This window comes from Bolinopsis microptera, chromosome 1, assembly GCF_026151205.1.
Source record: "Bolinopsis microptera isolate Bmic1 chromosome 1, MBARI_Bmic_1.0, whole genome shotgun sequence".
Classification (NCBI taxonomy): domain Eukaryota; kingdom Metazoa; phylum Ctenophora; class Tentaculata; order Lobata; family Bolinopsidae; genus Bolinopsis; species Bolinopsis microptera.
The window spans coordinates 16,839,723-16,862,002 of NC_087072.1; the positions used below are offsets into that span (position 1 = coordinate 16,839,723).

Sequence of the window (22,280 nt, forward strand, 5' to 3'; positions counted from 1 at the left end):
AGGTGTGACAGTGAGAAATTGTGATGTCCCCAAACCGGGTTCAGTAATGATATCCATGAATTTATTCCCATAACATTTTTGTTTCAGCCTAGCATAGTTATGATATCATCATTTCTCTTTGGGAATATTGATGAGCAAGGGAAGTTGGAATCCACTTACTTGAATGAGGTAATTTAGTAGATCGTAATACTTATATAATTTGATTATGGCAGGTCACGACTTCACATAACTATGACTATAGCAGAGTCTTATCTAGCACTCTGATAAGGTTTACTGTACAAAAATTGAAAAGAAGTTAATGAAATACCTACGAGCTGAACTTGCAATAGATAGTCAACATATTTTATTTTATTGTCATAATACGTTTTCAGGATGTAAGGGATGCTCTTGGTAATATTGCAGACCTTAATGAATTTTCACGTGATCTTGTGCGTGATGCATCTGAAGCAGGACCTTCTGGAAGCTCTTTGTTTACAGACACAACACCTGTTAGACCACTTGAATCTGCTGAAGATTTTGGCGAGATTGAGGAGCTTGCAGATGATAGTGACAACTTTAAGGTTTGTGTTTGATAAGTTCACATATTTGACTCTCTTTGTGGAATTTTTAGCTCACTTAATCTCTTTCACTCATAACTATTGTGTAATGTGTAGAATCACACCAGTGTGGTTATCATGGAACCTTATCATGGAAGGTTAATGTTTTGGGTATTCAATTGTAAATTGCGCCAGGACCATACAGCGCTGGATGGTTGAATACTGCCTACAACTCAACCCAGGAAAAACCCAAATACTCGTGATTTCCTCACCTCATGTGTTGAATCAGATATCTTTAGGAGGAGTACGGCTGTCAAATGACACGTGTATCAGATTTGTCAGCACAAAAAAAAATCTTGGTGTGCAAATCGACCATCACCTTACCTTTGAGCCTCAAATCATGTCCCTAAAAAAACATTGTTTTAGACTCCTCAGGAATGTTATCAGAAGAAAGTATCTTTTTAGTAAAGCTCAGCTTAAGCTCATTGTTAATAGTATTATCGTCTGCAAATTGGATTACTGCAACGCCCTTTACTTTGGAATCAGTGACTACCTCTTCCATCAGCTTCAACTCATTCAAAATGCTGCTGCTAAAGCTATAGTAGGACTATATGAACATGATCATTTAGGAGATACTCTGAAAGACCTTCATTGGCTGCCTATCAGTTACAGAATTCAGTACAAATTATTACTTCTTGTTTATAAATGTCTAAATGGCATGGGACCAGATTATTTAAGTACAATGTTTAAATTTGCAAACTATAATCATCTTATCTATTTGACTGAACCTAGAGTGCATACACAATATGGAGAAAGATCTTTTCAGAAAGTTGGCCCTAAATTATGGAATGAACTACCATTTGAGATTAAGAATTGTACAACATTGGACTCTTTTAAAGTGTATCTGATAACATTTCTTTTCAAACGTGCTCATAATATTGTATCTTAATATTTTTCAATCCTAGTTTTCCCTATTTGTTTCTACTGGAAAATGCATACACATTATCGTTTATTTAGTGAATCAAGTCTAACCACCCTTATCTGGTTTAGAATATAAATGAGGGTTGCTTTTTCAGGTTTTATCGTATCCTGAACTGTTTTCGTGGCACACCTGTGCATTTTAAGTTGTTGTGCCACTATAATATACAAGTTTAAATTATTATTATTATTATTTTAATTACAGTTTTTGATGTTTTTTCAATGATAATTTAAATAATAAAAATAATTTTACTAATAAATTTGTTGACTGATAAAATTCAGATAGTAAACGTGCTGGATTTAGAGATAAAATTTCATAATGTAACTTATTTGCAGGTGCCGGCTCAGCCCCTTTCGAAAAAGCCAGCTGCTCCAGCTACTCCAACTCCTGAAGCTAAAAATGCTGATAAGATTCTACGGTCAACATCACTCTCAAACATCCAAAAAGCAAAGCTTCTCTTCCCAGGCTTTGCTCCAGACAAAAAGTTAAGATTTTCCCAGATGTTTGGTAGTAGTTTTAGTGGAAGGGATCTGGACAGAGATTGGAAGTATGGTAAAAGAAAAAAGAAATACAAGAAGTCTATTCGAGAGAATGGACTTTGGACTAAGGTTTGGATCAAAGTTAAAATTGTTTTAAGTTTTTTTGCACTTAAATAGTTTTATTGCGCTGAAATAGAATTACATGTAGATTCTGGTGGGGAGGTAAGACATGTTTATTTTACACGTGACAGCAATTAACCAATCAACTTTCACTATTGACCAATCAAATCTTAGAATCACTGTCACTCGTCAAAAAAATCACATCTATTTAAATTAAGAATTCAAATTGTTCAATAATCAAGTTATATAAAATTGAATCATTCAATATAAACTTTCATTTCATAATTCATTAGAAAACAAGTAATTGTAGTTGTGATCATAATAATATAGTAATTGATACTGTTTTGCAGACGATACTAGAAATACCTGCCCCTCCCCCTGATTTGATAGCAGCTGGTGATTATGTAAAGATAATGAATGTGGAGAAGAAATCGACAACTGACGGGAAAAAAGAAGGTATCAATTTATGAGATGATTCCTTATTTAAATTAAATATCAAAATCAAAAAATTTCAGAAAATTATGGACATCTCCTCACCAATGTTTATCGTTTATTCTGTTTCATGCTCAATGAAATGTATGTATTACCTTTATCAGTGGTGGAAGCGAGGAACTCAGAGAAAGAGACCGAGTGGAGGAATGGACCAGGATCACTTTGGTACGATCTAGCTAGTGTGCCCAACAATGCTACTAGCTTTGATTATGGCTTCAAACTATCTACCAAGGTATTGACCAGAAAAGCTGACAAATTATTTTTGTTTTCAATTGCTAGAACAAAGTTAGCATGGAATAATAGTCACTGTTCATGTTATTCGTATTTAATTTACATGAGTTGATGTTCCTAACTGAGCTTCACTCAGCTGGATACAGCAGAAGAGACTCCCAAGAAACAGAAGGCAGATGAAGAGGAGGGCTTGTACATGATGTATAATCACTTGCAGTGGGAGGACTTGGTGGCTTGGGATAATTCACAGATTAAATCTCCTCCAGCTAAAAACATGGACCTCCTATACTTCTCAGGTTTTTTGTAAGCTTAGCTATCTTGAAGCGGGGCTCACATCAAGTATAGGGGTTGTTTGAGTATTCTTGTGAGTTTTAAGTTTGATTAAAATATTATGTTATTAACAACTCATGAGCTGTAATGTTCAACAGATAAGATGTCACATTACAAAGGTATACAAGAGTCTATTCTGAAGCCCACCAATCGTAAATTACTGGACTCTAACTGGGAGAATAACATCATCTGGGACACTAAGGCAAGACATCTTTCATTCTAGTCGTTCAAAATATTAAATTATTCGGTTATTATCAATCTTTACATACATTATGTTTATGAATAATTCTCTTGATAACATCCTCCTATCCACCAGAATATGAAGCACATGTTGAAGACTCCAGATGTAGTGGTGGACCCCAGTACAATGCACAAAGTACCGGTCGAGAAAGAGAGGGTGCTTGAAAACAAGGGTACTGCTACTCCTAAAAAGGTATGCCGAGGATAGTTCCTTGCTTTGGTTTGTTCAAGTAACAGATCTACTTCATCTCCACAGTTACAAAATTATCTTCCTTATTATCATGATTGTCCCCATAACTCACAATATGTTAATGTATCAGGAGTACCCCAGTAAAATGAGAATGAAGCCTCTACAAACTGTTCACCCCTTGCACGGGGAACTGCTCATGGACAAAAAACCTAAAACTACAGATCCTTTCTTTAAGATATCTTGTGAGGAGTTCTATCAACCCAAACCAACTTCTACTGAGAACGTGCTCACTAAATACAAATCAAGTTAGTATTGGATAAAGAATTTCTTCTTTTTGTCATCAACTCATGACTCATTCTGTCCATAGTAATATGTATTCACTTTATTGCTACATCAGTATTTTATAACAGCGAACAATGTTATATAGTATATATATAGTACATTGATTAAACAATTTCCGCTAATCCGCAGTGATCCAGCACAGTATACCAACATTAGAACTAGAGTTGAGTTGGTTCCCCACCTACATGAAGCCAGAAGAACTGAGGCGGTTACACAGACCATACCTAAAACCAGTCCGGACAGGACCACACTCGGAGCCTATCTTTAAACCTGTTTACTCTCTGGAGAGATACGTTAGAAGGAAGGAAAACGTGGGTTTCGAGAATAGTTATAGTATTCTTTTAATGGGTATAATTAGTTGTTTTCTAGTTCCTGTTATTTGAAACTTATTGGCCTATTTTAAACCCTCTCTTAAAAATTTCATGCACTAAATTATAGATACGAGGAGATGAGGTAGCTAAATGGAATCATTATTCAGGTAGCTGGATAGTAATATCATTAACGTAATTGTCACTATATCAGGAGAGAGAAGCAGAGCGACAGAAGTCAGGAGGAGGGCAAGTGTTCTTCATGAGGACCCGTGAGGACATATCAGCGAAGGACGGCAGGTTGGTGCTGTTCGAGTACGCGGAGGAACACCCACTGCTAATGAGCTGTATTGGCATGGCCAGCAGGATCAAGAACTACAGCAAGAAGGGTATAAACGGGGATCCTGTGAATTGTGATCACTTGAAGTATGGAGATCAAGTGTACAATACCAGCCCTTATTTCCTGGGAAAGTTACATCCTGGTCAGGTTCTACAGGTAAAAAGTATTCTTAACTTCTGTTTCTTGTTAAAGGTAACTACCGTTATTCCACTTCTCTCTTCCTCTAACTTACTCCCTGACACTTATTATTGCGGTATAGCTGACAACTTACTATTTGCAGGTGCTTGATAACAATATGTACCAGTCAGCTGCCCACCAACACTCTATCCCACATACTGACTTCATCCTGGCGCGCACTGCTGAGAGTTTCTACATCAGGATGACCGACGATATCTTCACTGTGGGTCAGCAGTTCCCTAAAATACTGGTTCCAGGTCCTAATTCTAAGAGAGCTAATCAACACACTAGAAACTTCCTTCAGGTTTTTATACCGTTCATTCTTAACTTTTGTTTCTATTACCCTCTGGGCGAGCAAATAATTTGAACCGAGATGTTTTGCTATGGCATATTTTATAGTGTTTTATTGTACCCCTAATTTTCTTTCAATATGTCCCAGGTACAGGGCCGTGGAAATTTGATTGGGATTGTGTCATCTGGGTGTAGTGATTTATATTGTATATTATATAATATCTTCTACCTGCTCAGGTGTTCATCTACCGCCTGTTTCTGGAAAGTGAGGATGTGCCAAGAAGGATCAAGATGGATCACATCAAGGCGGCATTTCCAGCGTACTCTGAAAGTAGCATTAGGAAACGTCTCAAGAACTGTGCTGACTTCAACAGAACAGGTGGGCAATTTAAACCTATTTCAAACTGAATGTGATGTCCTGTACTCATAAACTGGTAGTTATAAATAAATGTGTGCTTTAATATTTCATATCAACTGATCCTATTGAATATAGGAAGTGACTGTGGTTGGTGGGTACTTCAAGACATGTTCAGACTACCAAGCGAGGAAGAGATCAGGAAACTGGTGATACCCGAGGACTGCTGTGCATTCTACAGCATGCAGTACGCAGAGCAACGTCTTAAGGACGCAGGGTACGGCAAAAGTATCAAGAACTTGTCGGATGAGGAGGATGAGGATGATTCTGAGAAGATTCTAGATGATGAAGTTCGCATTGCTCCCTGGACCCTTACCAGAACCTTCTCTAACGCTCTCAGAGGTGAAATATACGCTTATATTATTTACATTTCAAACACACCTATTCTAATAATGAATTTATTCACTGCGATTTGAGTTAAAAAGTAATAAATGAGTTGTTAACCAAACTGCTCAGGAAAATGCCAGCTGGAGATAAACGGAATAGCAGATCCGACTGGTATTGGCGAAGGTTACTCGTATCTCAGAGTCCCTAACAAACCCTCTATTAAGAGCAACAAGGACGTCTCCAAAGCAAAACCCAGCAAAACAGACGAGCCCAAGTCCACTCGGACAGTCATGGGAACAGACTCCGATCTGAGGCGGTTAACACTGAAGAATGCTCGGGAGGTGCTCCGAAGTTTCGGAGTAGCTGAAGAGAAGATAAACACAATGATGAGGTGGGACGTGATCAATATGGTGAGGAAACTGAGCACTGACAAGGCTAGGATGGGAGAGGCAAATGATACTGGGAAGTTTGCCAGAGGAGCCAAATATTCCCTCATTGAGCACCAAGAGAAATATAAAGACGAGTGTCAGCGGATATTCGACCTACAAACTAAGTGAGTTCTTTAATTTGATATTTAATTACTAGGATTATTGAAGTTAGAGGTATTGTCGCAGTCAAAGATTGTAACTGTTTTACTTCATGACCAGTATTCACTTGATCGGCAATAATCATAACCTCTAAAATTTTAAATTTCAGGGTTCTGTCTTCTATAGAAGTTTTGAGTACAGATGACGAGGCATCATCCGACGAGGAGACCAACATAGACGAACTTGGTAAGGATCTGGAGAGCATGTTGAACAAGAAGAAGACGATGGAGCAGATAAGTCAGGAACGAGAGGAGGCAGAGAGACGAGACCTACAGAAGCTCCTGAACCAGGATACACCCCACCAACCCTCCACTCCTCCAGCTCCTGATAAACAGGAGGACATACATGCTGATGAAACAGGAAGACGGCTGATCATCAGGAGGAAATTTAGCACGGACACTGGGTACTACTTCCGGGAGGAAGTAATCTCCAGACCGGAGGTGATAGACGCTTATCTGAAGATAAAGGAGACTGCTGATAAGACCAACAAGAGGTTCCTTATCGATAACTTGGACGAGGAACAGAAGGACGAGGTGAGGAAGGAGAGGAGACGAATTCAGGAGCAGCTCAGAAGACTCAACAGGGCTCAAGGTTTGTAACAGTTTATTGTTTTATCCCCTTTCGTATCGATATCTGCATTATAATTATACATCCAAATAACGGAGTAGTTCGCTGTTTATTAGTCTCATGATTGAAATACTGATATCTGGATATTATCCGGTTGGAAGAGACAAGGACAAGTGAAACAAGGAAGTTAGGAGTAAGGGCAAATTTTCGGCGTCAACGCCATCTTCAGGCTCAAATTATTTGTTATATATCAATCAAATCTTCAGGCTCAAATTATTTGTTATATATAACAAATAATTTGAGCCTGAAGATGGCGTTGACGCCGAAAATTTGCCCTTACTCCTAACTTCCTTGTTTCACTTGTCCTTGTCTCTTCCAACCGGATAATATCCAGATATCAGAATTATACATCCAGTATTTTAATTTAAGTTGGAAAGCTATCATGTTGTGAATGTTGTTGGTACACGGCCACAGTACAGAATCACTTTAAATGTCTATTCATTATAAATAGACTTTGTCGAACTGAACAATCCTCGTTCAGAGCGGGAGAGAATGAACGAGAAGAAATTGAAAAAAGCAGCAAAGGAGAAAGCACCCATAAACATGAGATGTGGAGCTTGTGGTGAAACAGGTCACATGAAGACAAACAAACACTGCAAGATGTACGGTAAGAGTGGACCTGTTACTGATGATCAGATAATTGACGACGAGCTGTCTAACGTGTTCAACGAGCAGACCTCTAGTCTGGTGAAGGTCGAGGACACCAAGATACGTATAGGACGAGCCTTCCTCGCTCAAGTAGATGAAGTGAGCAAGAAGGCAGCTAAAAAACAAGCACAGCAGAAGAGGCAGTTGGAACTGTCGATGGAGGAGCGTGCTGAAGCCAAGGCTTTAAGGAAGAAGAAGAAGTTGGAGAAAGCTGATAGAAAGATGGCTCAGAAAGCTGCTAAATCAGGACCCAAGGTAAATATTGTACTTGATCAGGGAAGTCTTAAATGTTATGATAATGTAATTTAGAAATAACGAGATGCTGACCATGTGAAGATTTCCGATATCACCGTTTCATATTAATTTTGCTTGAATACGATTAATATTACTTAAATTTAGCAGAGTTCTGAGCACCTCGATTATCTGGAACCTAAAGTAAAAGGAGTAAACAGAGCCAGGGTACACCCAGAGGTTGAACTTAGAACATTCTTTGAAGAACTGCTCGGAAAGATCAAAGAGATCCCTAGGGTTAGTAGACTTTCTAAACTTACGTTGATCTCATTTAAATGAGCTTCATTAAAAATCTAGTTTAATTACAAAATCAATTTTATAACTATTGTGAAAAATTGAGATATTTTACAAAATTTGTATGATAATTACAGTATAGTTAACTGAGACTAATTAATTAATATACTAACACAGCATCATGCTTCAGACAGGGGCGTTCCACAAACCTGTGTCTGCTAGAGAAATTCCTGATTACTACACTTTTGTCAGTATTCCTATGGATCTCCAGACGATGAGAAACCACTGCATCAACAATTTCTATCAGTCCAGGTAAGATCATATGTCCAGGGGACTCCAGGGGAATAAAAACTATGTGTACCCGTCAATTCAACCATACCTTAATGATTATTTAGAAACGACCTTTCATAAACTTATTCAATATTTTAATTTAACCACAGGGAAGATTTTCTGGAGCACTTGGAGCAGATCGTAAAGAATAGCACAATATACAACGGCAAACAGTCCGAGTACACAAAAGCAGCTGAGGGCATGTTGGACGTGGCCATGGCGGAGTTTTCTAGACACGAAGAAAAACTTCAGACTTTGGAGGAGAAGATCAACCCGGCCGCGAATAAGAGCACGCAGGTTTTTACACTTTTCTTGATCATTCTGAGCTGGAAACAAGACAAGTTGTGACGTGTGAACAATTCTGGCTGTGTATTTGTTTGTTTTTGTAATAGTTTATTTTTGTTCCAATAACTCATTTCCTCAGAACCAGTTCAACTTGATCCTGATCAGCAGTGTGGATGCTATGATTAAAGTCTCCAACTCTCAAGCATTCCATATTCCTGTGAACGCTAAAGTTGCTCCTGATTACTATCAGGTGATTTTTACTGAATCCTTTTTATGATACATTCTTTTAAATTGAAAATTCATGACCAGATGAGTTACTATTATTAAATATAAGTCTTTTTGATGTCTGTATACTTAATTTTATACACATATGTAATTCTGGTAATTAGCAGTTGTTTTGTCTAGATTAATGAAATCTAGTTACACACACATATTTAAGGTGATATCGACTCCAATGGATATCTCCACATTGCGTAAAAACTTAGAGAAGAACAAGTATAAATCTCGAACGGAGTTCCTGAAAGACGTAACACTTATTTTTGAGAACAGTCAGCAGTACAATGGTAAACATCATAATGATGAATGAACCATATCAGTTTTTGTCCATAGCTGTCTATAAAAATTGAAATTATTTTCCGACTAGAAATATTGAAATTTACAACTTTTTAATTTTACACCAAGAGAATGAGTATCGTACCCGGTTATTCATGATGTATGATCCACACCAGGTGCCGACTCTTTGTACACGAAGAAAGCAGAGGAGCTGCTTTCCAAAGCAAAAGAAGTTCTCAACGCTTCAAGCACAATCCTACAACAGCACGAAATGTTGTTATCATGTGAAACTTCTATTGCCAGTCCCAAACACGTGCCGGTCAACATTCCAAAACCTCTACCAGCAGCAATAGCTGCAATATCGGGCATCTCAAAAGGAAGTCCTGAGAGTGTGTACAGTGGACGGGTGGAGGATGAAGAGAGTGATCAGATGAGTGAAAGTGAAACATTTAACAGCTCCGGACAGAAGAACAGATACGACAGTACGTGTCTGGAGGAGGAAGGCCAGGCCGGCCACACCCTCTTTGAGGATCTTATGGACAGTGAAGATGATTCTGACTGAGCTTTTTAAATTGTCTTGTTAGGGTTTTCACCTTTGATTTAAGGCTAAGAAATTGGTATTCGTTGCTAAAATTGGGGACTAATTTGGGGCTTGCAACGAATCGGACGAAAAGAATATCTTGTGTCACATTGAGAATTTTACTATTGTGGTTGTGAACTTGAAGGTTTGCATTTTTTCGTGAAGCTTATAGCTGTGAATCCGTTTTATACAGTTGTGAACTCTAGTATTGTGAACATGTCAATAATTCGATCTTACTGAAAGCTTAAGCTATAAATGAGTAGGCCTCATGTAGCCGGTGGGCCCGACATGATACGACATATCTCGACACGTCGGGGTTTGTCGGGATATGTCGGGGTTTGTCGAGCCTGGAGGCTACATGATGCCTTAAAAGATAGATTATCCTACTCGAACAGTTTAAACTTTTAAATCAGTTTTTGCACATCGTTGTACTATTTTAATCTTTAGTCAAAGCGAAAAGTTCGAGCACTACCGTATCGAAGGTAGAACGTTATAATAATCTAAAGGCTCTACAGTTTCGTTGCGAAATAAATTGATAATTACTATTTACTACTTACAAAGAACTTTGAGGTCAAATGTATGGTGGCCTTTCAGAGGCCATATGGTGGCTTCTAGACGGCTTCTTCACAGCAGTATGGTGGCCATACCTAATCACTCATTATTCTCTGATTTCCTATTTGACTTACGGTTACTGCAAAAAATTAACAACAGAACACATTTGATCTGATATGATTTTTTATTGAGTATAAAAGCTCTTCATTACGGTGCTAAATACAAATATTCTAATCGGCTGTATAATGTATATTCGGCTGTGAAGGAAATTTTTTGATGCTATAAAAACTGACTACCAAAGAATACTATTATCTTCCTCCCTGTGAAGCTGTGACCACAGGCATTCTAGTATCTTACTATATATAAAGCGAGACGATATATATATGGACAGATGGATGGATGGATCCGTGCCATTTTACTGACACCACGGCATCAAATTTAACACGACTTCCCGCAAAAACCGTAAAAGATACTAAGATACACAACTGAACTTTTTTGACTGGGTCAAATGCTTTAATGGCCTTCAAATCAGCATGGAAAAATAAAGACTTCGCCAAAGAATAAGAATTTTAGTGCCCAAAATTTGGACTCCTAAGTGGTGTCAAAAACGCGAATTAAATAGGTAATAATTATTGTAGTCTCTCAGGTCTTGACACCACTTTTAGGTTAGACGGGTTCCTGCTAGTATTATATATAATATACCTTAATTCCCAAAAATTTGGGCGACAAAAAACTTGAACGGGCCTCTCGCCCAAATTTTTTGCAGACCAAATTAATTGCATAAATCTTTTTCGTGTGCTAAATTTTTTGCTAACCAAACTTTTGGCATTTGGCTTGTGGCCCTGAAATCTATAGAAAGATGGCTTTTTCTTCATATCCAAGTGAAATAATATTTGAAATTTTAGTTTTCTAATCTGTCATTCATGGCTTGACCAATACAAGTAAAAAGGCTTATATTTTAAATGAATAGAAATAACTGGAATAGCTAACAGAGCCTACTAATAAAACAAATGGCTAGAGGTACGGATAACTAGAGATTTAAACAAGATCTGCAAATGGATTATCATCCACCGTAAAGTCTGATCTACAAGCATCAGTTATACCCGACTTCTCAAAGCCTTTTCCTTATGTCATCTGGCCTCTCTTTTAAATATACAAAAAGTTCGTTGATCCAACGAGCGTGTACTTCACGGATCACTGTCAAGCGGGTATCAATTTAACAATTTATCATCACTGTATTTTTTAGTAGTTACTGGGCAGATCGTAAATTTCATAATGTGAAACAACTCAGACTACCACCTAAATGCTTAAAATTGAAAGCAAAATGACTGGAATAATAAGGAATAATAATGAACTAAGGCAAATATCTAACTGAAATTTTAGTGTAAAATCGTTCATTTTTCGAAGAATTTGTGCCCAAATTTTCGGTCGCTCAAATGAGTTCAAATTTTCTGCCCAAATTTTTCGGGCTCAAATAAATTGTGCTCAATATAATGGCACACAAATTTTTGGGAACTAAGGTACATACATTGTGTCATAATTTCAATGTTCCAAATTATATTTTAAATGTTCAAAAAAATTTTAATTTTTATTGTTAAAAAATTATGACACAATGTTAAAATATTCAGCATGCTGCACAGAAACGTGATAAGTGTAGTGTCGTTACTGTTGGTTCACTCCTCCCAATCTTATGATGAACTACCTCACACCGCTCTAGATAAAGTACCTGCTGTCCTTGGAGAATCTGTTCAGCTCAGGCAATTATTGTTACTTTTAGATAATTAGGCACAAAAGAGTCAAGGACTAGGGTAACCAATCTTGTTGTTTTTTCTATATTATTATAATAATAATAATTCATTATTGTAGCTAATGTACGCTTGGCTCCTGTCGTATGCATGTCAACATACAATTTGCTTGGCCATTTTAGGGCTGCGCTTAAATTTCCACTCTCAACGAAAAACACACAGCATAATATCATTATCCTTCTATATCAATTATCAACTATCTTTGTAAACTAGTGTTTTGAAAGATAGGCAAAAGCATCCAGGCCCACATTTCCCCTACCTCATTAACCTACCTCATTAACTTTGCCTACCCTTTCCTTCAATTAGGCTGCCTTTGACAGAATGTCATTCATGAAAAGGGTTTTATTTATTAAGTTTTATTTTTCAATTTCCACTCGTTGCTATTATCATTATATCTTGTAAAATTGGCTAAAATATAAATTCATTTGTTTATTTTTTAAATATTACCAATAAAAAGCTGAATCACACAATCCTTACCTTGCAATATCCTCAGGTGCACCAAAATAATAAAAAAGTATTCGGACGACTACAGCCAACCAGCGGACTGCAACAACTATGGTCATTCCTGCAAACATGTCTGGACGAGAAATGATGAAGAGCTCACCCCGGGTGCTAAATACAGTTTTAAAAGCAGTCTTACATTTAATTACTGTGAGACATTTGAATGGACCACTAATATCGTGAACAGCATGAATATTGCAGCAGTTCGGGACAAAGATAATGACTACTACCGGAACAGAGATATGGAGTGCTTTGCATCGGCCCTCACTATAACAAACGTGACCAAGGACGACCTTGGTGAGTATGAGTGCAAATTGACTGATGATCAGGAAGAGACTGGAATATACGATGTTCGGAGAATCACATTGGTTGAGAGTGTGCTTGAAGGAGCCCTCCCTGAAAAGATAGAGTATTTTGAAAACTTTTACACCCAGAGGATCAGATCTAAATTGTTGATGCAGTGTGTTGTGACAGGGGGACCTGTTTATTGGTTTATCAGATTTGATTCTGACCAATGCAGAATATGGGAAGAACAGTACAATAGTAAGAAGAGTAACCAGTTCAACTCTTGTGTGAATGACACCATTCAGCCCATTGAACAGATCAGTAAAATGGAAAATTGGCGTTGCTTTAATTACAGCATTGAGCATCACAACCCATATGGTCTTGATCAAGTCACCGAATCCTTCATTTACTTCCAAAACATATGTACACTGGACTTGGCTGGAATATACTGCAGTGCTGACCCGGAAGGTACAGTCAGGTCCGAACAGGGTGTACTTGTTAATATCAAGGACGAGTGGGAAAAGTATTACTACGATTGGCATACCCTGTCTGTGTTGGGTTATGTGGTGATGCCTATCGTAATCGGTATTTTCTTCTTAGTAGGCACGATTGTAGCGGCTGTCCGGGGTAAAGTGTGTAACCGCTCATGCTGTGGAGGTGAACAAGGTAATTATACGACCATGCCAAATATTCCTCAATCCCTGCATTATGCAGTTCCCGCCCCTCAGGCTTTGCAGCCTCCTCGCAGTTACATGGTCCCTCAGCCTCCACAAAGTTACACGGTCCCTCAGCCTCTACAGAGTAACATGGTCCCTCAGCCTCCACAGAGTAACATGGTCCTTCAGCCTCCACAGAGTAACATGGTCCCTCAGCCTCCACAGAGTAACATGGTCCCTCAAGCTCCTCCTAACACGGTCCCTCAAGCTTGGGTCAACCCTCAGGATGATTAACTTCTCCATGGCCCTTGGATCGCCTGACTTCATGATTCATTTACAACTTACCTTAGATCCATTGCTATGAAGCATCTTGGAGCATTCAGAAACATTTTGCAAAACCGCTGTCTTTATATCTTTATACATGTATAAAGATAAAGACAGCGGTTTTGCAAAATGTTTCTGAATATGTATATATTCACAAAATTGTTAGGTGGTAGGACCTGAACATTGCACTTATTGAGTTACGACCTACCACAATCAGATGGTTTTAGAATTAGAATTAGCATGAGTGTTGTGCGCCGTAAAGGCTAAAACAATCATATTGTTCTTATTTAGCTGAATTTGTATTTAAGTTTAGCTCGTTTAAAGTCCGTTTTAAAGAACATGATTTTTACAACACTGTTGAATATGCAATGATTTTATCATATTATTAAAACTAGAATTAGACTAGAATTATATTTAACTATACAAACTACACAGCGAATGATTCAACGATATTACTAAATAATATTATTGTGTTTTCAAAATTAATCATCAAAATTCTGATCGGTTCAGAATAGTACACAGTACATATAATATACATATTGTATTACCATCAATCAAGAGCAGTTTTTAAAATGTAATTGAAGTACTAATCCTATAGAAATCAGAGAATCATAAATTCTCTGATTTCAGCACAAAACATAATTTGTTGTTATAGCAGCAAGACAGTGGTTAATACTACTTCAGATTTATTTTCGAGCTATTTATGAAACAAGTTATGCGATGAACACTCAACGGGCAGATTTCCAGCTACATACTTTAAGTTCTAGATTTGGAAAAATGCCATCTCTTGAGCATGTCCTCATTGTATTAGCTTAGTACACAGTGTATCAAGTCCGAATTAATTAATTACATAATTTATCGTAAGTTCGTAAGCTTAGTCTCAAAGTGTTAAAACTGAAATGTTTGATTTTTATTTTCCATAATTTTAGTTTGAGCTTTGAATTTAAGTTTATTTTCTGAATTTTGATTAGTGAAGTTTTTATGCTTAATTTTTATTGTAGCTGAATTGGAAATTATCAATACGGGTATATGGCCCCCAGAATATAGGTCGTTTTTTGAGCACTTAGAAACAGGTGTTAAAACTACTTCTAAGCATGTTTAGGGCTGTAAATATGTACATAATAACCCTTTAAATGTTTCTTGGGTAGTTGAAAATAATTATTAGGTTTTTAAGTGTACTTTTTTTTCACCTGTAAAAATACCATTTTTTAACAGGGCCCCCAGAATATAGGTCCAAACATCTGTTCCTAAGTTGTTCTAAAATTGTCACAGACAGTTATATGCAGTCAGAATATGTTGCTGAGACTGTATTGATGATGCCAATGGCTCCAGATACTAAATTGAAATGGTTTAGAGTATACTTAATAGCAAAAAATCAAAAACTACGGCCCCCAGAATATAGGTATGCAAAAATCGTCCTCAAATACTCCACCTTCATACATTTTGATGATGCCATCTCTTCAGCATATGTTCTTTAACTGTTTCTCATCACTACCCCACATTCCTTAATGCTCAGGGTGACAGAGAAAATGCAGAATCTTGGTCGCTATTTTTTTTTAAAACCTATATTCTGGGGGCCATATACCCGTGATGAGTAAAATCTTTAATTTTACTTGTTTAAAAGCTTTCATGCACTCATTTAGTAGGGATCTTAACTAAATACTTAAATAAGATTGAAGGAGTGTCCCTAGATATGATTGAGGGGGGCTGTTTTTATCTGTATCAATACAATGTGCACCTCAATGACTGTAAATCAGACATTTTTGGCCGCCAAATTTTTTTAAAGGCCTAACTCAAAATTCTGTCCCAAAACTTAAGGTCATGAGACAATTCTACGTTGATTCTGAAAATTTCATGTGAAAATATTGAAACCCTATTGAGTTCTATTGTTTTGAGCGAAGTCAGTTTGAGATATGGGCGATTTTGTTCATTTTTTGCGATTTTTTGAACACAGAATCCACAGTTAGGTAGATATTGAGCTGATAATCATAGAGAATGTGTAATATATGCTTACCTTCCATATAAAGTTGGTTTCATTCAAAAATATTGATATTTGACCAATTTATGGACCAAAATCGATCAAATTTGGTGCGTATGCCCAAATATGGGCATATGGTTTTTGTTTTTATCCCATAACTCGGCCAATTTTTATCCAATTTTGATAAAACTTGATATGTGGGTTCAGGAGACTAGTAGCTACAAGTAGAGCATCCCAAAGCATGGTTTTGGGCATGTTCAGGGTTTTTGACCAACCTATATTCTGGGGGTCGTATAGACCTATATTCTGGGGGCCCGTAAAATTGTGGTGGCCATAACTTTTTTCCAAATTGTCAGTTTGCAGATGTCTCGATGAAAAGATATCTTAAAATAATACTTATACTCATACCAGTAGTCTTAATGGCATGTGTTGGACAGATTTTTGTCATGACAATTTTTCGCCATATTTACCCCTCTAGAAAATGACAACATCGTTTAAATCTTTCGCTGTCATGACCAAATATACCAAAATACCTCATGTAGGTCCAAAATTTTTATCCAGAAACATAAGTTACATGTTTTACTCCAACCTAGCAGTAACAGATCCCATTAGTATCGCTTATCTTGGTTAGAAATGTATCCACTAACATGACCTATATTTTGGGGGCCACCTATATTCTGGGGGCCATATACCCGTATCTATAATAATGAAATTCTTGTAGTGTACTTGTCGTGATTAATCGAAGTTTTACAAATATCGAACTAGAAAAACGGCATTTAAAATTCAAATCTTGACAGTGTTGAAAATTGTAAGGGCTAATCACAAAAGTTTGAAAATGACAATTAACTTATTAATTGGACGATTTGGTTGTTTCTTCTGACTTCTTCTGATTCATCCTCATCTGTGTACTTTTTGATCCATGGATGATCTAACGCAAGTTCAAAATTTAATACCATAGGATCTCTAGAGTAATAGATGAATGATCGCAACCGGACTGTAAATATTTTAGATCTTACTAAAAAGCATTATTTTCCTTCATAAAATAGTCAATTTCAAAATAAAATTTACCAGCTGCGCACTGCGGATAAACTATATAATTATTTAATGGTCTCGACAATTATCAAACTGTCCCCAGATGAACTTGAAAAACTTTATAGATAACTATTGTGGTCATATTTGGAATTCGATCTTTGCATAATATATTTAAGTACCATTTTCGGGCTTTAGTATTGACGATATATTTTCAAGCATAAGTTATCTTTTAGCTCAGTATTCATGCTTTCATGATATTTTCTGGGATGACTACAGTAGTTCAAACATTGCTGAGTATAAGTTTTATCTCAAAAGCGGTGTTATCAAATTTCAATTTATTATTATCAGCCTAAAAGAGGCATCATGTAGCCGGTGGGTCCGACATGATACGACATTTCTCGACACGTCGGGGTTTGTCGGGGTTTGTCAGGGTTTGTCAGGGTTTGTCAGGATTCGTTAATAATGGATGAAAAGTGATTAGAAGTTGCCTAAAGAAGATTGATCAATGGCAGTCACGGGCTGTTGATGAGGCTTGTCTTGTCTTGTCAATGATAAGTATGCATGGGGCTAAAAGTTTGACCTACTTTTTTTTTTTTCTTTTTTTTTTGTTGGTTGGTGCAGCACCTAAGGCCTCATGTAGCCGGTGGGCCCGACATGATACGACATATCTCGACACGTCGGGGTTTGTCGGGGTTTGTCGAGCCTGGAGGCTACATGATGCCTATGAGTGATTAACTATCAAATTTATGCATGAATTTTACTTTTTCAATACTTTTTAAAACTTTTCACAATGATCAACGCACACTCTAACCTGCTCATGATAAATTATTATTCTCTAGAGTCTAGGTAACAGCATTATAAATAATATAATATAATGATCGCCGTAAAATGGTGAAAATAGTTTTCGGTATCATTAACTATATATAATAATGTAAAATAAATTTATTCTGGAAAAGTATGCTGCACAAGCAAACTGCAGATTACCTTTCAACTTTGCTTTGTTCATTCCGAGATATATACTTTTTAAACAATGCAATTAGTGGATATATATAATTCGTCTCGAACTTGAAATTAGTGTTGATTCTTAACAATATTTCCTGAGATTAATCCTTTTTGAATATCAAATATTTGGTTTCTAGTACTCGTGTTCTCAAACTTGTTGGTGAATTTCTTTTGCACCTACTCTAATTGTAATCATTGGTTTGAGAGTGTTTTTTTCATTCTTTGATTGTCGATACATTTTTCTGACATGAAAACATCTGAGCTAGTATGTAAAAATGTGAGGTGAAGTTTAAAAGCTCATGGATTGCCCTCCAGCTCTCAGTTCAGAGGATGAAGACGATGACTTTGGGGATTTTACTACAGTATTTGAAAAGAGTGTGGCTGCAGAAGGAGATGCAGTGAAAAGCAGAATAAATGTTGGCATATCCCTCAGTTCTGCCGCAAATGATCCTTTCCAAATTCCACCTAGACCGGATTATTTTTCGATTGAAAGTACAAGTTCAACTCCACCCGAGCTACCCCCATCTTTACCTATGTCTCCCGAAACGCCTGATGTCAACTTCTTTGCTTTTCAAGATTCGGGTCGAAAATCACCAGTTATCAGTGACCCATTCACAGATGTCCCCCCAGTGACACATGAGGGAGATGGATTAGAAAAACATGACACTGGTCTGTTTCACGCTGGTTCGTTTGAAATGGCGAATCAGGAAAATGATGGTGCGCTTTTGCCTCAAAGCAACGATCTTTTCGCAAACCAACCATCTGATTTCTTCCACATTGGAGATAGTCATGAAAACAGTGGAACCGAAATTGAAAATTTCGATGTTCAATTTACTGATTTTTCAAATCAGACGGACTTAAAACAAGTTGATGATGATAATGCTGTCAATCCTGATTCCAATAATGATGCAGACATGGAGTCGGATGACACTGCATCTTTAAAAACTCTTGGCGATAGTCATAGTGCTGATTCTTTCGCTTGCATTGAAGAAAATTCAACCGAGATTACAACCACAGCTGCAAATTCTGCTGATAAAGTTTTTGGCGAACAAGAATTTGTACCAAGTTTTAACATAGAAACTCCATCACCGCTTCAAGCAGCCCAAGGAGAAAAATCAGTATTTTCATGGGATAGTTTTGAGGAAAACAAGGACAAGTTTGTTGAAGAAACTGACAAAGCTGAGATTGGCGATCAAGACAGTGAAGCTCAAAAGGTTGAAGATATACCGGATAAGTTTGCACTATTCACCGATGAGGAGGACGGGGTCGACAACTCATCTGGAGGGCAGTTTGCTTCTTTTTCAGAGTTTGAAGACACCCCAGCTGCTGATAAAGAAGCACCATCTTTTAGTGATGACAAGCAAGAATCTGAAGTTGTAAATCAGAAGACTAATTCTGTGAACAGCAGTAGTAGCCTCCCCACCGATAATGACTCTGATGAATTTGCAAACTTTAGTGTTTGTCCAGGGGAGAATGAGATCACAGTTGATTCGGATAAGGAGTTTGCTGCTTTTCCTGATCATGATGACGAAGAGGCTGATAAAACATTGCATGACCAAGATGATCATGTCAGTAATGAGAGTGCTGTATTGTCTGGATTTGCTTCATTTCTTGAGAAAGATAACCCAGATGAAGAGCAGTTTGCTTCTTTTTCAGAGTTTGGAGGAACCCCAGCTGCTGATAAAGAAGCACCATCTTTTAGTGATGACTGCCAAGAATCTGAAGACGAAGTTGTAAATCAGAAGACTGATCCCCTTAACAGTTGTAGCAGCCCCCTTAACGATAGCGTGGATGATTTCTGCGATTTTGCAGAGATGGAGCAAAAGCCGTCTTCCACAGAAATTGCAAGCTTGTCCGATAAAGTAGATACAGATGGCTTTGCTGATTTTGCAACCGGAGGCGATGATGAATCGACCAAAAACGAAGCATTAGGTGATGAAAATTTTGGAACCTTTGAAGACTTTGGAGCAAAATCAGACGATGGAGATTTTTCTGATTTTAAGGAAACAGATAACAGAGACTTTTGTGACTTTGGAGAGTTCGACAGTAAATTACGAGCAGCTTCAACGACTCCAGAAGTTGATGATGATTTTGGTGACTTTGGAGACTTCGACTCTAAATTACCAGCAGCTTCAACGACTCCAGAAGTTGATGATGATTTTGGTGACTTTGGAGACTTCGACACTAAAATACCAGCAGCTTCAACGACTCTAGAAGTTGATGATGATTTTGGTGACTTTGGAGACTTTGATACTAAAATACCAGCAGCTTCAACGACTCTAGAAGTTGATGATGATTTTGGTGACTTTGGAGACTTCGACTCTAAAATACCAGCAGCTTCAACGACTCCAGAAGTTGATGATGATTTTGGTGACTTAGGAGAATTCGATACTAAATTACCAGCAGCTTCAACGACTCCAGCAGTTGATGATGATTTTGGTGACTTTGGAGACTTTGACACTAAAATACCAGCAGTTTCAACGACTCCAGAAGTTGATGATGATTTTGGTGACTTTGGAGACTTCGACACTAAAATACCAGCAGCTTCAACGACTCCAGAAGTTGATGATGATTTTGACGATGAATTTGCTGACTTCGGGTCGCCTCAAGAGCAACCACCTCCAACTGTTAAACTGGAAGTTAAAACTGGACCTCTATCATTAAAAAAGGTATAGGAAATTTAGAACCTAGTTACCCATAGTCAAACAAATAGCCTGTAAAACGTTTTTCTGTCATAAAATAAGATTTACGTAACTGAAACATTTCTGTTGCTGGACAGCTTATCAAGACTTCAAAATTTCATTTATCTGTTGCAGATGATACATGAGTGTTACGGTGGATCCAACACAGATGGAAAGAAAGAAGTCAGTCCAGGAGTTTACTCTGATGGCCAGTATGTTTGCTTCTAGTCACACAATTTTAAACTAATAGTAGGCTGCTTTACATAACAATACGACGCTAATAGGTACAGTAATTGTAAGATAAAGTGTGACCTCAATAACATACAGATCTACAGTTCAGTTTCTCTCCAGGTTGTTTATGGGTGTAGTGTACGAGACAGATGCTCAGTTTGCTGTAAGCACCAAGTGGCTAACTACTCCCTCCTTTACCACCTTGGTTACCACCCTGTGCTTGTCTGCTAACAGTGTCCTTCCCACCTCCAAGCCCAATAGTCAGGTAAGCTGTTATAACATGGTGTCTTGTTCTTATTGGACGTTTAAATTCTTATTTTCTTTCCGATTTATTTAAATATTCGAATTATACCTATAGATGTGACTGTCCCTAACTTGGGTAATATTGATGCTATTATATTTCTTAATGGTACTAGAGTGTCCCTATTCACTATTGTCGAAGAATGTGAGCTGACGAAGGTGAAAAGCATATTGCTGTCGGAAGTTAAATGCATGCATTACCTGCCAATATTGACAAAATTTTAATCTGTAGCAAAGAGTTTACACTACCTTCATACTAGGTAAAACAGGGAGTTATAGAAGATGAGTTCAGTGTGTTTGGTAGTGTGGATACTACTGACACTTCCAACAAGCTCTCTGCTGGACTCCTTCCTGAGGACCTATCTCAATCTTCTACTCCTGCTCCTTCCAAGTTAGTTCCAGGCAGGGTTAGACAAATAAATAGCTGTGCAACTTTTCACCACTATTTAGTTATATTTATGATAATTGCTAGAAGTAAGACATGATTTTTAACTCTGAGAAATTAAATGAATATCCCTGCAGGAAGCACGCAGATATACTGTCAGGATACAAAAAGGAGCAAGCCAAGGAGCTGAGCTCTGAGGCTGCAGCTATTTTAGACTCTCTTCCTGATCTTAAGTTTATGTTATCTTCTGTACTCATGTTCCCTGTCAAGGCTTCATGATAATTCTCATTGTCACGTGGTATCACGTGTTTTTTGTTTGTTTTAGTTCCGAAAGATGGGAGTATAGTTTAAAAGTTGATTTAATTTGCGCAGGTTTACGTTAACAGAATTTTGATTATTATAATGGAATAATTTTGATGGAATATTTTGTACAGCCGACATTTAATTTATAAAACTTAAAGCTTCGTGCCGTATGAGTTCAGAATACTTCTTGACTGATTGTATATTATTGACGTTGATTTTGTTTATAACCATTAAAAACAAAAATATATTAAAGCAATTTTTTATCTAATAATAACCTATTTTTACTTGAATAAGCACTATACATTTTTGCCAAA

General features: G+C 37.3%; 5 protein-coding genes across 8 annotated transcripts in view; 3 read left to right on the forward strand and 2 right to left on the reverse strand.

Annotated features, from left to right (window-relative positions):
* Window positions 1–7,195, reverse strand: part of LOC134825997 (26S proteasome non-ATPase regulatory subunit 11B-like) — a 31,362-nt gene extending 24,167 nt beyond the window's left edge. Inside the window, exon 1 of one of the 2 annotated variants that reach the window (XM_063838240.1) lies at window positions 7,181–7,195. The gene's annotated coding sequence lies outside the window, so the exon portion shown is untranslated. Of the gene's footprint in view, window positions 1–2,858; window positions 2,863–7,180 lie in introns of those variants that run through there. The other variant, XM_063838239.1, reaches the window with a different exon arrangement.
* LOC134825991 (lysosomal cholesterol signaling protein-like) overlaps window positions 1–22,280 on the reverse strand; it is a 383,362-nt gene that overhangs the window by 78,814 nt on the left and 282,268 nt on the right. The gene's annotated exons all lie outside the window — the stretch shown is intronic.
* On the forward strand, window positions 88–11,815 carry LOC134825989 (transcription initiation factor TFIID subunit 1-like). 2 transcript variants are annotated; one of them, XM_063838222.1, is made up of 23 exons: window positions 88–168; window positions 372–560; window positions 1,851–2,123; window positions 2,465–2,570; window positions 2,711–2,838; window positions 2,974–3,133; window positions 3,266–3,369; window positions 3,484–3,600; window positions 3,728–3,902; window positions 4,069–4,250; window positions 4,462–4,743; window positions 4,868–5,068; window positions 5,293–5,434; window positions 5,549–5,812; window positions 5,927–6,350; window positions 6,494–6,975; window positions 7,493–7,914; window positions 8,062–8,187; window positions 8,375–8,496; window positions 8,625–8,811; window positions 8,939–9,049; window positions 9,239–9,362; window positions 9,528–11,815. In XM_063838222.1, the coding sequence occupies exons 1-23, from the start codon at window positions 100–102 to the stop codon at window positions 9,911–9,913; spliced, it is 4,776 nt and encodes a 1,591-aa protein (XP_063694292.1). In that variant the 5' UTR covers window positions 88–99; the 3' UTR covers window positions 9,914–11,815. The 2 variants fall into 2 exon arrangements, with proteins under 2 accessions (XP_063694292.1, XP_063694291.1); XM_063838221.1 differs by having other exon boundaries at window positions 8,059–8,187; window positions 9,528–10,675.
* Window positions 7,246–14,104, forward strand: LOC134825996 (uncharacterized). Of its 2 annotated transcripts, XM_063838238.1 has the most exons (3): window positions 7,246–7,255; window positions 12,113–12,240; window positions 12,782–14,104. In XM_063838238.1, exons 2-3 carry the CDS (start codon window positions 12,113–12,115, stop codon window positions 14,022–14,024), a joined length of 1,371 nt encoding a protein of 456 aa, XP_063694308.1. In that variant the 5' UTR covers window positions 7,246–7,255; the 3' UTR covers window positions 14,025–14,104. The 2 variants fall into 2 exon arrangements, with proteins under 2 accessions (XP_063694308.1, XP_063694307.1); XM_063838237.1 differs by lacking the exon at window positions 7,246–7,255 and having other exon boundaries at window positions 12,025–12,240.
* On the forward strand, window positions 18,325–22,236 carry LOC134823708 (uncharacterized). The gene is made up of 5 exons (XM_063835243.1): window positions 18,325–20,735; window positions 20,883–20,959; window positions 21,099–21,243; window positions 21,539–21,669; window positions 21,801–22,236. The coding sequence occupies exons 1-5, from the start codon at window positions 18,366–18,368 to the stop codon at window positions 21,940–21,942; spliced, it is 2,865 nt and encodes a 954-aa protein (XP_063691313.1). The 5' UTR covers window positions 18,325–18,365; the 3' UTR covers window positions 21,943–22,236.